Source organism: Saimiri boliviensis, chromosome 4, assembly GCF_048565385.1.
Source record: "Saimiri boliviensis isolate mSaiBol1 chromosome 4, mSaiBol1.pri, whole genome shotgun sequence".
NCBI lineage: Eukaryota > Metazoa > Chordata > Mammalia > Primates > Cebidae > Saimiri > Saimiri boliviensis.
This window is the reverse complement of record NC_133452.1, coordinates 34,789,945-34,808,820: the sequence shown is the minus strand read 5'-3', so window position 1 is coordinate 34,808,820 and position 18,876 is coordinate 34,789,945. Positions and strand designations below refer to the sequence as shown.

The 18,876-nt window shown below is 35.9% G+C and overlaps 1 protein-coding gene across 2 annotated transcripts in view; it reads right to left on the bottom strand.

Annotated features, from left to right (window-relative positions):
* Window positions 1-1,002: 1,002 nt before the first annotated feature.
* HBS1L (HBS1 like translational GTPase) overlaps window positions 1,003-18,876 on the bottom strand; it is a 94,660-nt gene continuing 76,786 nt past the window's right edge. For both annotated transcript variants that reach the window (XM_003932461.4, XM_074397430.1), the window contains 3 exons: window positions 12,513-12,613; window positions 9,538-9,682; window positions 1,003-7,918 (listed from right to left, as the gene is read on the bottom strand). In XM_003932461.4, coding sequence (XP_003932510.2) covers window positions 7,907-7,918; window positions 9,538-9,682; window positions 12,513-12,613 — 258 coding nt within the window. In that variant the 3' untranslated portion in view covers window positions 1,003-7,906. The remainder of the gene's footprint in view (window positions 7,919-9,537; window positions 9,683-12,512; window positions 12,614-18,876) is intronic.

Below are 18,876 nucleotides of genomic sequence, written 5' to 3'. Positions count from 1 at the left end.
CCACTGAAGAATTAGGGTGGTGGAAGTGGGCCTGAGTGTGAAATTTCCCCAACTCCTGCAGAGCAGGGCTCCAAGACCAGTCAGAGAATAGCCTTGCCCTCCCTACAGCAGGAACAAAGTAGGGTTAGAGACATTTTTGTTACAATTGGTGAAATGTTAATAGAGGCTGGTTGAGTAGCTGTAATCTACACATATTAATTTCTTGATTTTGATGATTATTATTGTGGTTTTGCAAGACAGACAGATAGATAAAATAGTCTTTGTCACCCAGGCTGGAATGAGTGGCATAAGCAGGCCCACTATAGCCTCGATCTCCTGGGCTCAGGCAATCCTCCCACCTCAGCCTCCCAAGTAGCTGGAATTACAGGCATGCACTATCATGACTGGCTATTTATTATTTTTTGTAGAGATGGGAGATCTCACTATGTTGCCCAGGCTGGTCTTGAACTCCTGGGATCAAGCATTCCCCTGGTCTTGGCGTCCCAAAGTTTTGGAATTACAGGTGTGAGCCACTGCACCCGACCTGTGGAGAATCCTTTTAGGAAACAGATATTCAATTTGGTAGTGATAGGACACCATGAGGCAACATGGTTTAGGAAAAAAATTGTTTCTATTGGACTTGGAACTTTTCATTTATTTGAAATATTTTTCCAAAAATCCATAACAGAAAAAAATGGAAGTGGATTCTTACCTCATATTAATCATACATTTAAAAATTTACACAAATTTTTACATAAAAATGTAATTTTCAACATAAAAATTACATTTTTAAACATAAAAATTTATGTAAAAATTACATAATTTTTTTTTAAAAAAGGAAAATGTTGAACTTAAAATTCCCATAGGAGTGGGGAAAGGCTGTGATAAATTAGGATATCTTCAATGGCACTTATTGCCAAAGTTCTAATTATTAGTACAGGGAACAGTTCATGTGTTTCTCTTGTTTTTAATCTATGTATTAATTACAAATGTTCTTTTGCTTGTATTAAATACTATATAACAAAAATTTAAATTATGTTGACTTTATTATTTAGAACAGTTTTATATTTATAGATTTACTGCAGCCAGTTTCCCCTAATGTGAACATCTTATACTAGAATAGTACATTTGCCACAATTAAGGAACCAGTAGTGATACATCCTTATTAACTAAAATCCATACTTTATTGATATTTCTTTAGCTTTTACCTAATGTCTTTGGTACAGGATCCCACTCATGACACCACATTACATTTGCTTTTCTCCTTAGGTACTCATGGCAATGAGCTTCACAGTTTAAATGAGTATTAGCCAATAATTTTGCAGGATGCTCCTTTATTAAAATCTGTCTGTTTTTCTCATGATTAGAGTGGTGTTATGAGTTTTTAGGAAGAAGACCAAAGAGGTAAAGTGCCATCTTCACCACATCATTATACACAGATCTATATTGGTATGCAGTGATCAACATGACATAACTGTTGGATGTTAATGTTGATCACCTGGCTGAAGTAGTACTTGACAGGTTTTTCTACTATAAAATTCTTCTTTTCATTGCTTTTCCATACTGTACTCTTTGGAAAGAAGTCACTACGCTCAGCCCCACACATGAGGAGTAGAGTGTTATGTTCTACCTCTGTGAAGGTGAAATCTCTATATAAATTATTTGAAATGCCTACAAGGGAGATTTGTCTCTTCATTTTAAACCCTTTCTTATGTATTCAACCTTCCTTTATTTAATCATGTATTCATATCAGTACGGACTCATGGGTATATTTCCTAAGGGCAGTCATTTTGTTTCTTTTCCAGGTTTTTTAGTTAAATGCTTATTTATTTAGTTTTCCCACAAGCCTACAACAAAAAATATTTAAGGATATACTCTGCTTTCCATTACATATAAATATACACACATATACACATGCATATGAATATATTTTTTGTATACACATGTAAATATATGTATATGTATTATACACATTTAAAAAAAATTTTACTTTGCTGATTTATTTCTATTACTTTGTATTCCACAAATGATTTGAGATGACTTACAGAAATAAAACTACACACATTATAATATGTTGCAGGAGGTAGAAAATGTTGGGAAGAATGAAAACTAAGTGCTTACAAACAAGAGAAAGCCAGGGATATGGGTAGTTTAAAAATGCCTAGGATCCTGTACAGTTTGGGGCCTCACATTTGGCTGTCAGCTTCCTGGCAGCCAAAACAAAAAGAAAACCATCATCAGTATAAAGCTATCTGGAGGTTAATATTTTCATTTTTGAATATAATCTTAAATTGTCTTCTTTCATTAGGTTATTTAGAAGTGTGTCTTTTATATGTCACATGAGTAAGGTATTTCTAAAAATTCATTTTAATATATAGAACTTTTGAATATTATGCTTTTGATAACCTGGGGTTTTCTTCATCACTGAGAATACACTCAATTTTTGTAAATGAACATTTTAGAAGGTGTTTAAGGAAATAAACCTAGTCACAGATAAAATTCCTCAGATGAAAATGTCAGTATGCTGTCAGGCAGGAGGCTCTGTGGGGCATCAGCAGTATTTTGCTGAAATTATCATGGTTTGATAACTGGCTTATAGGCTTTGGGATCCGATTATGTCAATGCACTGAGTATAGGCTCATTTAACTTAATTCAAGAGGTTGATACTTAACACCCAAATTCCAATTTATTTCTATACTATGAGAAGTATATCAGAAGACCCACAGATTCTTGTGTCTTCACTCCTGGCACATTCCCTTCCTCTAATGAAACTACTTGAATTGCCAAATAATCAAACTTCAGCACATTTATTCTTACCTTAAGCAGAACTTATGCAGCTCAGATAAAGTTAGAACCAGCAAGGAACCAGGAGAGGCAGACAAATCAAAATTAAACAGTATTGAATCTATCTCAGAGTTATATATTTATCTCCTAATTGGGCCTGGCCTGGCCAAGGGAGCCAGGGAGACTTCTCTTTCTGGACAGAGTGCAACCACTTGAATATTTATGTCCTCCCAAAATTCATGTTGAAATTTAATTCCCAATATAACAGTATTAAGACTGGAAGCCTCTTAATTATGAAATTGGGCCATGAGGGTTCCATCCTCATGGATGAGATTAGTGTCCTTATGAAAGCATTTGAGGGAGCAAGTTTGTCCCTTCAGCTCTTCTGCCACATGTGGACACAGTGTTTGTCCCTTCTGCCATGTGAGGACACAGCAATAGATGCCATCTTTGAAGCAGAGAGCCCTCATCAGATACCACATCTGTTGGTGTCTTGATCTTGGACTTCCCAGCCTCTAGAATGGTAAGACATAAACGGCTGTTATTATAAATTACCCAGTTCAGGGTATTTTGTTAGAGCAGCTGGAACAGACTGAGAGACAGGGCTTTAAATGAATCCAAAGATAAGCAAACCCTCTTATGAATGGCACAGACCTCTTTGCAGATATATTGCAATTTTTGTCTTCCATTTTGTTGTTAATTCCTCCTGCTTCTTTGCAGATTTGACTTTTCTCTCTGACCAATTTTAGAATCTTTGTCTTGGGTATTCTGCAGTTTCACTATAATGTACTTAGAAATAGATTTCTTTTCATTTACCTTCCTTGAAATATAGTGTACTGATTCTATTTGTGAATCCATATGTTTCATCAGTTCTGGGAAATTTTTCACCTATTATTATTTTGGATATTGTACATCTATTCTCTGTATTTCCACTTTCTGAAACTTTTATATAATATATACCTTCTTGTTCTCATCTCCATTCCACAGGAATTTTTTCATATCTTTATCTTATTGTGCTGTATTGTGGGGAAATTTTCTGATCTATCCTCCCACCCACTAATTCTTTCTTTAGCTATATCTATTTAATCTAAATAGTTTTTAGTAGCTGCATCTATTTAATCTAAATAGTTTTTAGTTTCAATTATATATTTCACACTTAAAATTTTGTTATATTTGATTTTAAAACACATGGTCATTCTATAGTCTCTTCTTGTTGACTCACATTTCAACCTCTTATAAGGAAATATTAAATATTTAAATATTTTAACCAGCTCTATTATATTTTGTAACCAGTAATTCCTATACCTGTAGTCCAGTTACCTTTTAGGTCTGGAATCATTTAAATGATAATCGTGCCTGAGCACAGACAAAAACAAAGTCACTGTGCAAACCATAAATAACCAACCTCTTCTTGTGGCTAACATGGGTGACTATTGCTTCTTTTCTTTTCTCCCACCCACAACATAAAAATTAAAATACCCAGTTGCAAAATCACTCCCACTTTCTGACAGCACTCAATCCAGAAGAAACCCTCGCTCACTTGAGCCCTCCTTAAAATCAGCTACATGTGCTAAAATTCTGAGCAAGCCCCTCCTTACACCTCCCACTGAGAAGCACCTATCCACCCCAATGGTGTGCAGTCTCTCTTGCTGCAGCAAGCATTAGTAAAACTAATTTTGACTACAATTATGCCCTGGTGATTCTGATGACATCAACAAAAGACGAGCATCAACAAATGCTTCCTGCAGAATTTTCTACCATCACTTCCCCCGCAGTCTTAAGTTCAACATTTTGAATTATCTCTTTTTGATGAAGACCCAAGCCCCAGAGCTTTCTCTCATGCCCAGAATACTGCAGGCTCATAATTATTAGGTGAGGAAAGAATGAATGTTTTTCTACTTACCTATTTCTATAAATATTTTAGAGGGAAATTAGAAGATGATGATTCAGTAGTTTGTATTGGGCCTACTTGTCTTGTTTTTTTTTAACTGTCTAATCTTCACTAATTTCTGTACATCAGGATCTGTAATTGTCACTTTTGTATCAATAAAAAATACCTCTAACATTTCTACTGAAAAATATTGATTACACAATAAAATGAATATAACTTGGCTAATGCTCACAATTACGTAAAAAATTGCATTGGAGAGAGGGAAAAGAAATCTATGAAAACACTGGCAGCAGTTACCTTTAGGTGACAGAACTGTGAGTTAATTTTATTCTTCCCTATATTTTCTGTATTTTCCAGATTTTCTGAAGTCAGTATGATTGCATTTTAACAATGGTTAAAACTATTGATTTGCATATTCATGGGAGAAAAAAAGCTATGCCTAGAAATTGGTCTCTAAAACATTTCTCATATTAGAGAGGCTCAAATGTCACGAATGTGTGAATACCAACAAGTCAAAACACAGCTCTGTAACATGTTCAAGCCACGTTATCCTAGAGGTTAACTGCTCAGTATAATCTCACAAAGAGTCAAAGTCAGAGGACAAAGTCATTAGTGTGAAGAAACAGTGAAACCATAAAAAGAAGAGTCAGGACAAGAAATACCTGAAGCAAAATGACACAAAATGAATGCACTATAAATTGTGGATGGAAGTATCAGGGTGAGGAAATCAGACTATAACCAAGCTTGGGCATGCCTGCTGTACCTCTTTAACACTTAATTAACTCAAGCCTTCCACTGCCAGTCTTCTCATACAGTGGGTCCTATAAATAATATCACCACTCCTTTCAATCACAGTTGATCAAAAGAATGCAAATTAAAAGACTATACTTAATCACTATTGGAGAAGAAATGAATAAATGCATTCATTTCTACTACTATTTGTTTATGCTAAATTGTAAACTAAAATTCTTAATTCAACCATGGTCTTATATAACATGTAGAGTGGATGGTTTCCTGTTTTACCCCCCTACCTTAAACCCCAATCCATTTCCCCTTCCTAACAGCAACCTGAATTTCCAACCCTCCCACAACGGTTAGCTGTATGCTTTGCATGATATTTACTTCACACTCAAACACAAGATATCCTAGAGAAGAACTAATAATTAAAACTCAATCATATTCAATGATGAGATGTGTCTAGGACTTCTGGAAAAGATAAGCTCTTCTAATCTGTTATTGTCCTGGATGGAAGATCTGAGGATTTAAGTGTGGAATTACACATTTTGTTAAGAACCTGGCATTACAGGAGAGGTTTTTTATTTATTTAAGACAAGGTCTTGCTTTGTCACCCAGGCTGGACTGCAGTGATGTGATCATGGCTCACTGCAGCCTTGAATTCCTGGGCTTAAGTGATCCTCCACCCCAGCCTCCTGAGTAGCTGGGACTACAGGCATGTGGCACCACACCCAGCTAATAATCTGTTTTTTAATTTTTTTCTGTAGAGACAAGGTCTTACTATATTGCCCAAGCTGATCTCAAACTCCTGGGCTCAAGCTGTCCTCCCAACTCAGCCTCCCAAAGTGTTCTGATTACAGGTGTGAGCCACTGTGCCCAGACGAGAGTTCTATAAAGTCCGAGGGCAAAACCAGCACCAGGGAAGGCAGAGTGATGAGTCCTTGCTGACATTGTGTGAGCTGCTTGATCTAGAATGATCAAAGCTAGAGCTAGCTCTAATTTTCTTAGTTATGTCACTCAAGTTTTTCTTTGCTGCTTAAGTCACCTGAAGTTAGATTTCTGTCACATGTATCTGTTAAATTCCTGATTAATATATAAATAAAACCTTCTAACTCAGTGAGTTTATTCTGAACTGACAACTACATATGTATTTTGGTAAATAAATATACAGGTATGTTCACTTGTATATTTCTCTTGAACTGACAACTACCTATGTATTTGGTAAAGAAATACACAGGTGTGTTCACTTGCATAATCACTCACTAAGCAACACATGTATAATCTGCCTACTCTACCACATGGACATTATGCTTCAGTTAAGAAGTGCTTATGTTTAAAACGTCACGTTCACAAAAAGGGGCAGGGAGAAGAAATGATGTTGTATATGTTAAGCCATCCATATGCAAATCATGCTGCTCTCTAATAAAAATAAAGCTTATTATAAACAGTCTATCAGATCAGAGATCCAGGTTCAGTTGAGGACAAAATCTATTCTAAAGCTCCTTGAACCCAGGAGGCAACTCAATGAATACTTGTTTTCAAATAAGTAAACCTTGGGATTTGTTGTTGAAACTTTAAAGAAAAACATGACTTAACGCACAGGGGACTTATAATTTATAAGGTAAGCAAGATAAAGATAGGACCATCACAGGTGTAATTCTAAAAGCGAGAATTTTAGTGGAAAAGCAAGTTATGGTTAAAAACAGATGAGATGAAACTGGATCTGCCATTAGGATAAAAAGGAATTCATGTGCCAGAGCTAGGAAACTCTTACGTGAAAAAAGATCCCACAAAACCCCTAAATCATATTTTGTGTTAGTGGCATAGAATCTTTCATAAATGTCTAAAGAACAAAACACAGTTTGTATTATGCTCAAACTAAGGCATTTTATTAGCTGGCTTTAAAACTTAAATAATATCTTGGCTATCAAAGGAACAGCTTCCACTAATTCCAAATTAAACTTTCACAAGTTTACTTGTTTGGGGAGGGACATTCTTATGCTCACCACAAAATACCTTTATTATAACCTTCCCCAAATGGTTTCTTAGAGTTAACTTAAAAAAAAAAAAAAAAAAAAAAAGCTTAGGTTAAATATCAACTGCCTAAAAAACCCAATTAAGTTACTTTTCCTTAAAACATGTGCAGTACAATGAAATCAAAAGAGAAAACTGCAAATACATTGTGCTTTGGCTGGAAGTAGAGTTCATTTCATGATGATTCAGTATCTTCGGATACTATTTTTGACACGACATAAATCTCAGCAAAGTAAATTAATTTACTAACATTTCCAAGGAAAAGTTGTTTTTAATACTAGTTTTTCTTTGCCAGTTGGCAACTTAGAATTTTTGCAGAGGTGATTATTAATACTTCTTTGCAGCTAATTTTAGCTTTAATTTTTCTCTCTCATCTAAAATAATATCAATTGTACATTGTTCCTTTGACTTAATAACTGGATTCTTTGAAACAGAAGTTGGCTATTTCACTGTGTCTGGAAACATGGTAGAAATTCTGACCCATCATTCTTTTATCTGTTGAAAAAACAAACAAAAAGATATTTGCTATAATTTAATCAATCACATTATAAGAACAACAAAGGGAAAATTACAATGAGAGAATTATTATGTCAAGAGGAAATCGTTTTCTTTGTCTTGCAACTTTCTTCCTTTCTAGTCATGCTATTTCGGTAATTTACTATAATCTCTCCATTATTCTCCACCAACAACTCTATCGTATTTTTAGAAGGCTCTTTTAGAAAGAATGCTTTGATAGATTAGATGTGAAGTTGATGACAACGATATCATCTACCAATATTGGATGCTCTGTATGTACCAACTACTGTGCCAAGTGCTTTGTACGTTATCATTTCATTTCACAACAACTCTAGGAGGTAGATTCTATTACCCTATTTTTATACTGAAGGAGGCAAATTGAAGGAGATATGCATTTATGCCACTAAAAGTTGGTGGAGCAAGAACACAAATGGGCAGTCTGCATGAAAGCTGTTCTCTTCACCTCCACCCCACACCACCTTCCATATGTATTTTACATAAATTATGTTTATGAAGTTTCTTAGTGCAACTCGGTTTTAGCAACTTAAAAGAAAGATTTTTCATATGTGTAACTTACTTTTGATGCAACTTAAAGCTTATGTTATATCCAATTAAATGAACTAGTTTTAGGCAGAAAACAATCATTCGGGGTAATGAATCCTAAGATTCATGTTAATTATGATCGTGTAGGAGAAATTAAATCATTGAAATTTTCTGGTTCATTTCTGGCTATTTCCTCCAGCACCTTGCATTATATAATAGATATGTTGCAGAAACATTCTAATATGTTAAATTTGTTGAATAAATCACTCAAATACAACGAGAGCCAATTTTTTGAATAACGTAATTTTTTTTTTTTTTTTTTTTGAGATGGAGTTTTGCTTTTGTTGCCCAGACTGGAGTGCAATGGCGTGATCTCGGCTCACTGCAACCTCCGTCTCCCAGGCTCAAGTGATTCTCCTGCGTCAGACTCCCAAGCAGCTGGGATTACAGGCATGCACCACCACACCTGGATAACTTTGTATTTTTAGTAGAGATGGGTTTCTCCTTGTTGGTCAGACTGGTCTAGAACTCTCTGAACACCTCAGGCGATCCACCCACCTCAGCCTCCAGAAATGCTGGGATTATAGGCGTGAGCCACCGTGCCAGGAAGAAAAAAAAATTTAATGAAGGCTTTTCTATTAAACAAAATCACTACCCCAATTCATTTGACTCCTAAAGGCAGTACTCATTTAATTTTGAGCAATATCACGGTTGGGAATATAATTTGAAAGTCTCACTATGAGAAAGTATAAAACCAAACATTTTCTTCCCATCATTCTTTTAATTTTTAAATATAAATTCTAATTCCTTGTTCTAATAGCATAACTGTGTTACCTTTAAGCCATAAAATCTCAGTGAAGATTTTACCATCTTCCAAATGAGTTACATTTTTGAGAGTTACTCTCAAAAAACCACTACAACCTAAAATGTTTAAGGCCTCTCCTCATCAATGCTCTTCTTTTATTCCCTCAATGCTTTCTTTTTATTCCTAAAAGGTAAAAAAGAAAAGACATCATAACTATGGATATGTAACGAGTCACTTGAAAATAAAATACCTCAGTGACCACACCAGCAGCTATTGTAGAACCACCATAACGTAGCATAAACCTCCCCAGCTCTTTAAAGTCTTTATATAGCTCAAGAGCTATTGGTCTTTGTGTCTGTAGCTCCACCGATGCATTCTGGCCTTTAGTCAAAAACCTATTAAGTAAAACAAAAAGAACAAATAAATATATGATAGAGGTGAATAAATGTAGTAATAACAATCTGAGAAACAAATATTTCACAATCAACCAACCCATCAACTGAGTCTTTCAAAAACAGGAAAAAGATTTTTTTTTTTTTGAATGAAAATATATGTCTTTGTACTTTCTGCTTTAGTTGAAAGAAATGAGGAGTAATTCTAGACTTAAGAAACATTAGGTAGTTCATTTGACCAATCTTCCAAATATAACTCTATCCCTTACAGGACCACTATAGCCTAAAATTCTTAAGGCCCCTCCTCATGAACGAAATGTTTTTTCTTTCATTCCCTCAAGAAACTGAGTTCAATTATCTAATAAAGAAAGTTATACTACGGCTTATTTCTATAAAAAAGTATTTGCAAAGGGGAATATAATACCCTATATCTTTCCTAGTAAAAATGTAATTTGTGGAATGTGTATCAGGAAGTTATCAGTAAAGAGGACAATGAATCTCTTGGTGCCAAGATTACCCTCAATCAATCACTCTCTCTTTCTTTCTCTCTCCCTCTCTCTCTTTCCCCACACAGGAATAAAAGTTCCTTAGCAGGAATTCAGGATAAAAATCATATAAGTAGCTTTTCCACAACACAAAACTTGTAAAAAATGAAAGGAGACAGGGCATGGGCCAGACTGTAGATGGTTTCACACAAATAAACAGAAATCTCTACACTAGTCCCTGCTCAGACTTAGTGAGAGAGGCAGAACCTAAAAAGGCCATTTTGGAATTGTTTTCTAATTTAATTTTGATATACTCTAGAAGGATAGAGGACAGAAATCATAAACTCTCCTTTTGAAAAATTAGTTCAGAGACAGACAGAATAAATCAAAGAAGTTTCTAAAAAAAATACACCAAAAATTCCAAGTGTTCATTTTGGATGATTTCAGCCTTAAGTTCATTTCTTAGGAAGGAGAGCGTCTAATATATACATGGCTTGTTCCAAATTTAGTTTCTAGAAAATTAAATTCCATTTTTCATAAAGCAATCAAGAGTCTACTATGTGCCTGAACAGGAATAAAAGGGAAAGGCCAAATGGTTGTGCAAAATAAAAGGATAAAGTTACAAATAAGCTGACAGGAAACACAAACACGAGACTACGTTAAACCCTACCATCACTGAGCTAGGACTTTGTATCAGGAGCATGGAGGAAAAGACTCAGGATTATATATGATGAGCCAATTTCAGATTGAAAACTCTGCAAATCAACTGTCTGGGTCAAACAGCCTGGCTCCTGAACAAAAGAATATAATTTATGTAAACCAACTGACTAGGTTAGAATCCTGCCTTTACCACTGGAGCTTTGTGACACTTGCTAGATGCTTCACAAGATTGCTAAGAATGTACACCTTGTGAAAGCATTCACAATAGAGCCTAAAAAATAGTGGTCCTCAAGTAATGTTAGTCATGTAGTTATATTGTGTTTCTCAGAATATTATGACAAACACTCATGCCAGAAGCTAAAGACTCAGGTTAAATATAAAGATCTACCTTTAGGAGAGAGGTAAAGTAGCGCTTTCCTCTTAACAGAGAACAGGCATGGGTTTAGAGCAATGCGAGATTTTCTCTTCCACCTGCAGCCAGCCTATTAACCCACCAACCGTGTTTGGCCTCTTCTGCAGGTATAAAAGAGATGAGGAACACCAAGGACAGAAAAAAGGGAATCTGGGATGTTATTCCCCATATGATAAAGCTGGAAGGAAAACCCTGAAGCTAAAGCAGCCAAGCCAAACTGCAATTAGCTTTAACTTGGATTTGGGTAAGAAATCTCTTTTTTTTTTTTTTGAGATGGAGTTTCACTCTTTCACCCAGGCTGCAGTGCAGTGGTGCGATCGTGGTTCACTGCAACCTCCGCCACCCCGGTTCAAGCAATTCTCCTGCCTCAGCCTCCTGAGTAACTGGGATTACAGCTGCCCGCCAGCACGCCCAACTAATTTTTGTATTTTTAGTAGAGACAGAGTTTCATCATGTTGGCCAGACTGGTCTCGAACTCCGGACTTCAGGTAATCTGCCTGCCTCGGACTCCCAAAGTGCTAGGATTACAGGCATGAGCCACCGCACACGGCCAAGAAATCTATTTTGTAACATTCATCTCTAGTCTTGTTATTTTGTTTTTATTTACAGTACTCAGTTTCTGAGGAAGTACCTCCTTTGAAAAATCCCAATCTTGTCCGAGCCAAAGGGGAAGTGTCACACCTAGGCCCGCACATTAATGGTAATCAGCAGGCCCAACAGAATGGTGTTCACCACAACTTAAGGTTCCAGGTGGACTTAGAGCAATTAAAAAAAAAAAACAACAAAAACCTTTCCACATGGGAAAAGAACAGGCACTACAGAGTATGGGTAGATGATTTTGTTCTTAGCATAGGGAATGACCTTATTAAGCATGTGACAAGAAAGTTAAACACACAGTTGAAATTTGGAACCAGTGTCTAGATATAGTTCAAATTAATCTTTAAAAATGTAGGTCTAGTTTTTGAAATGCCCTTATTTTCACATCATCGGTATCTACAGCTTAAAATGTACATACATATATGTTTACATTTACGTTTATTTACAATTCACATCCTCCACCACCATACATAACAGATATTTATATCTAGCATTCATATCTAAACGAGCTTAAATACTTGCTTGTTTTCGTTTGTTTTAATTTAGTCCTTGAAGAAAAATAATTTCTGGAACAAGCAAAAATGGGTTTCACTTACCACAAAGAGAAATACTCTACAAATGAGTTGATCTTTAAAAAATGTGTTTAAATTGTTTATCATTTCTGCATTAAAACACTCACTTAGGCTTTTTCTTTGTGACTTCACCCGTGCTTTTGTTTAAGACACTAATCAATCGTTTAATAACAGCAGGTTCACTGACAGTTTGGTAGTGTAACAGCACCTAAAACAAAAAATTATAACACTAAAAATCTGCTTCCATAGCATCTCTGGCCTTTTCTTTTGGCACTTACACTTAATTATCTTTAATTCAGCACTACTGCTTGGAGTCTTTCAGGATCTCCAGTTGCTTTCTCTAGGGCCCACCACTCTAATAAGGTGGTTACTTAACTTAGAGGGAAAAAAGTCATGAGAGGCATTTCAAATTTCTACTCCACCAATTACTGTATCAACTTTAATTCAGTGCATAACCTGCCAGCGTTTTCCTCTGTAACGATGGAGGGTAACAACATCTTAGGGATGTCATAAAGATTAAGTAAGAGAATTTGTCATACAGAACAAATGTTGTCGTTGATGACATTTTTATCGTTATAAGCAGCAGTAGGGAAAGAACCTGGGATTGAATCTCAACTCCTTCTCTTCTGTCTGTACCTCAGTTTCCTCAAGTTTAAAATAAGTAGGCTTCTATAGTGTTGTGATGAAAATTAAACAGGATCAGACCCATTGCCTGCCATGGTAGATGTTCAACGAATATGAATTGTCTCATCATAAAAGTTAAGAGAGGGGGCTAGTATCATATTCACAGTAATTAATGTATTCATTGTTGGATAAGAATAAAATAAATATAGAGGTAAAGAGGAAGGAAAATAACAATTTTAAATATATTGGGTACAAATGTGACTTATATGTACTATTTAATTAATGTGGCAGCTTAGTAGGCCCTGAAGTCAGACAGACCTGGGTTCAAATCACCTCTATTTGTGTAAACTTTAGGGCAAGTTCTTTTTTTTTTTTTTTGAAATGGAGTTTCACTCTGTCGCCCAGGCCGGAGTGCAAATCTTGGCTCAATGCAACCTTCACCTCCCAGGTTCAGGCAATTCTCCTGCCTCAGCCCCTCGAGCAGCTGGGATTACAGGTGCATGCCACCACGTCCAGCTAGGTTTTATATTTTTAGTAGAGACAGGGTTTCACCATGTTGTCCAGGCTGGTCTCGAACTCCTGACCTCAGGTGATCTGCCTGCCTCAGCTTCCCAAATTGCTGGCATTACAGGCATGAGCCACTGCACCTGGCCTGGGGCAAGTTCTTTAACAATCCTCTACCCACAAAATCCCCAGCCTCCAGTTCCTTATAACTAAAATGAGGAAAATCAGATAATGTTATTTTAAAGTGGTGCCTGGCACACAGTAGGCATTCATGTAACTGATGGCCTTTTATATAAGCTATTATTATTATTATTATTATTATTTTTTTTTTGAGACGGAGTTTCACTCTTGTTACCCAGGCTGGAGTGCAATGGCGCGATCTCGGCTCACCGCAACCTCCGCCTCCTGGGTTCAGGCAATTCTCCTGCCTCAGCCTCCTGAGTAGCTGGGATTATAGGCACGAGCCACCATGCCCAGCTAATTTTTTGTATTTTTAGTAGAGACGGGGTTTCACCATGTTGACCAGGATGGTCTCGATCTCTCGACCTCGTGATCCACCCGCCTCGGCCTCCCAAAGTGCTGGGATTACAGGTTTGAGCCACCGCGCCCGGCCATAAGCTATTATTTCCATGTTTTCTATGTAAGGAAAATGAAAATAAAAAAGATAAAGGAATTCAATGTGTCCATGATGCTATGTATAGAGCTGAATTTAGGCTTACGTCCGTTGAAACTAAAAATTCAAAGCTCTTCCCACTTGAGGCCTCTGCTATAGACCTCTTACATGGAGGCCTACAGAAATCATATAAATGGAACATTTCACTTTGTGAAAGATAAAGCTAAGCTTTGGATATGCCCTAATCCAAACCAGAACATAGTTAGACTGAGTATCCTCACTCAATAAGTGTGCAGGCCGGGCACGGAGGCTCACACCTGTAAACCTCAGCTCTTTCGGAGGCTGAGGTGGGTGGATCACAATGTCAGAAGTTCAAGACCAGCCTTGCCAAGATGGTGAAACCCTGTCTCTACTAAAAATACAAACATTAGCCAGGCATAGTGGCACCTGCCTGTAATCCCAGACACTGGGAGGCTGAGGCTGAGAATTGCTCGAACCTACGAGGCGGAGGTTTCAGTGAGCCAAGATCATGCCACTGCACTCCAGTCTGGGCGACAGAGCAAGATTCCATCTCAAAAAAAAAAAAAAAAAAAAAAGGTGTGCAATAAGCATTAAGTGTGCAATATGTCTACAGTTTCAAGATATTGAAAAGACCAAATTCCCAGGACATATCAGAGCTATCAAAGTTTAATTGGTTTATAAGTATCATTTAATGCTGTTTGTAGAAACATTGACACTTCTACTCTGGAATTTTCTAGCCAAAATAGTTTGCACCTCCAGAAAACAGAAATGCAAGGGGGGCTGTAAATGCACAATCCTAGACTTTGGGAACTTTCTAAACCAAGTCATTCAATTAAAAAAAAAAAAAAAAAAAAAGACACAGATGAGCCTCCATTACTCCAAAAGGACAAAGTGGTTTTCTTTTTCAATGACATTTGAGGAGTCAGAACTGGAAAGATCCCAAAAGAATTAAAAACTGACTATTGGGGGTGAAAAACTTGCCACAGTGCATGGTAAAGTGGTGAGAAACACCTCTGTGCATTCAAAGGATTCAGGTCTTAACCAGTACCAACGTGACATAAATATAAGTCTAAATATCTAAGAAACATTTCTTTTGTAGCAAACAACTTAGGTGAGCAAGTAGCATTCACTTCACTGAGCCAGGTTTCAACTAAGGAACTGGAACCAGTCTCCATGGCCAAATTTAGCACACAAACCTAATTAGGTTTTTTCTACCTTTGGTAAGCTATGTGTGGATTCCAGGTAAAATCAGGGTGGACAAAGGATGGGTGTGGCAGCCTGAAGGTAGGTGTTTTTTTTGTTAGTTTGTTGTTTTCAGACGGAGTCTCACTGTGTCCCCAGGCTGGAGTGCAGTGGTAGGATCTTGGCTCACTGCAACCTCTGCCTTCCGGGTTCAAGCAATTCTCCTGCCTTAGCCTCTGGTGTAGCCAGGACTACAGGCACGCACCACCATGCCCAGCTAATTTTTGTATTTTTAGTAGAAACGGAGTTTCGCCATGTTGGCCAGGATGGTCTCCATCTCTTGACCTCCTGATTCACCCTCCTCAGCCTCCGAAAGTGCTGGGAATACAGGCATAAGCCACCGCGCCCAGCCGAAGTTAGGTTTTATATGTCTTTTTATCTCCTCAGTATCTTACAAATAAGTAGCTCAAACAAAATATTACATGAAAATAACAGAGAGAAGTGACTGTATACTATCTCAATATTTTAATTCATATTATATTTAACCAAAGTCATCTATAATTCAAAGCAATGTGCAGCATAGTGTAATAGGGGAAAAAGTACTCAATTTCAGAGTAAAAGTAATGAATAAGGAGTCCTGGCTTAATCACTTATTATTTACATGGCATTACCTCTCATTCCTTTTCTATAAATGAGAACCATGCTAATACAGGTCCACAATCACTTATCTGCAATTCCCAAGTTCCAAAAGACCGAAAATCTAAAGTTTTTTCCTAAGTCTGTAACAAGGCCGTTTAAGTGCAAAATCAGACTTGAAGTGAGGTAATGTATAGATCTTATTTATCTCAGTTAATGTTAATAAGTGTTGGTACAGAAACATTACTATTTTGATTTCAGAGTGTTGTTCTCTTCTATTATGTAACTTGCAGGCATCATTTACCTTTTTAAAGTTCTAACATTTCTGAATTCTAAAACCATTGGCCTAAAGGGTTTCAGGTAAAGGCTGGGATTCTATATTTCATGTAGGGTTATGAGAATGAAATTATCTAGTGTTTTACAACTCAAATGGGCTATATAATCTGTTAGGTGGTCAAATAAAATTATTCTCCTTAATTTTCTAGGTAACCAGTATTTTTACAATATTAACAAATATATAGTCAATTGGTTTTCAACAAGGGTACCAAGTCCATTCAACAGGGGAAAGAACAGTCAGTCTTTTCAACTCATGGTGCTGGGAAAATTGGATATCCACACACGAAACAATGAAGATGAGACTCTACCTTACATATGTGCAAAAATTAAATGACAATGGATCAAAGACCTAAATATAAAAGTAAAAACAACAAAACTCTTAGAAGAAAACATAACACAAAAAGCTTTATGACACTGGATTTGGCAATGATTTCTTGGATAATACGCCAAAAACAAAGGCAGCAAAGGAAAAAAATAAACTGGACTTCAACCTAAGTGCTCATTAACCAATGAGTGGATAGAGAAAACGTACGTGTACAACACGGAGTACTACTTGGCCATACAAAGGGTAGAGATAGTGTGTTTTGCAGCAACTTGGATAGAGCTGGAGGACATTATTCTAAGTGAAATAACTCAGGAATGAAAAACCAAGTAGTATATGTGCTCATTTAAAAGTGGGAGCTAAGCTATGGGTACACAAAGACATACGGAATACTGTAGGAGACACTGGAGACTCAATAGCAGAGAGGGCTTGAGAGGGATGAAAGATGAAAAAACTTGCATCTTGGGTACAATGTACACTACTTGGGTAATGGGTGCGCTAAAATCTGAGACTTCACCATTATATAATTTATCCATGTAATAAAAACCCACTAGTTGGTAAAAAGAAGTAAAAAGAAAATTGACAAATAAATTTTAAAAAACAAAGGAAAAAACCACTTCTACCCCAAAAGCTATTAAAATTTAAAAATATATTTAAAAATTTATATAGAGTTTCCCATATAAAATAGGGGAAATTTAAATATATTTACATAGTATTATGGACTTAGTCCCTAAATAGTAAAATTTTAATAGCTTAGAAAACACCTTTGCTTAAAAATTTTTTTTGACGTTTTTCTCCCATAGGGAGTAGAATGATAAAATATGATCATTTTTTCTGAAACAAATTTGATCCGGGTGTTTCTGAATCAACATATGCAGGCAGAATCTTCTAAAGAAACACTGAAAAACTTGCAATTCATGATTATTTTTAAGAAACTACAGTAGTCAGGAAGACAGTATTACTATTCAAAGTAACTACTGACCTCTTGACCTCCCTACCTCTCCATTGGCAAATACCACCATTGCATGAGTAAAAACATGCCGTAACCAACCTCCTCTTTGCCTCATAGGACATACTGCTTTCTATGAATGAGTTCCATCTGCTCACAGCAGTTCACTTGTTGTTACTTGATGATTAATAGATGAATTCTGAATATTTAATTATCTTCAACAATAGCATTTTTTTTAAAAAAAAAGCTTTTATTTCTGTTTTAGCATATGGAAGAAATGGAATATAGCTATGAAAGTATTAATATAGAAATAATTACAAAGAATTATAAAATACATGGTTATCTCAGATATAGGTGTATAAGTATAAATGATCCAAATAAATGTATTGCTAACCTCTAAACCACTATTGCTAACTTAAAAAAGTCTTACTTTTATTTCAAATATGCATCAAATGGTAGAAACATCATGGAGAAACAGTTATTGTCATGCAGAATCTGTACTACATGAGCTAATCAGAAAAAAAGAATTCTAATGGGAAAATGGCCATCTGTCGTATGACAAAAGCAAGATACCAAACTATAATAGTCCCAAATATCTCAACACAATTACACATAAAATAAAAAATCCAGACTACTCACAAGTAATAACTTTTCAAGGTAAGTAACATTATTGTATAAAATATCCCTCTTCACATAAAATGTATATGTTCCAACGATGCTGGCAAAGCAACTTTACAGCATGCAGGGTCTGAATGTGTTGCCTCAGCACCACTGAAGTTTACTGTATGTCTAGGATCCCCAGAATACACCCAATACCTATCAGTATATACACATACTGGGTGGATAATACGATTACATAAAAACACTGACATGTAAAGATACATATTTAGGTATTATGCAAGCATACAACATTTTTATTTTCCATGTTTTTATGTGCTTTCCAAAATTTTCTAAACAATCTATTACTTTTATTATCAGAAAAACTGAAAATTGACATATTAAACAAAATGGAAACCCAGAAAGATTCAACCTAAAAAACTTGGGCAAATTTTAGAACACAGTGAAAATGCGTCTATCATTTTTCTCTGGATACATTTTATTATCATTACTTTGTATCCTATTTGTTATGAAATATATTTTCAATGCCTTTTAAAAAGTCCTCAGGCTCAAGGATCAAAATAAAAAACAAAATAAAAATGATTTTCAAATTACAATTTTAAGTTTTTCTGTATTATAGCAATAAGATGTTAATTGAAAATAAATACAGTGCACCACTTGTAAAGA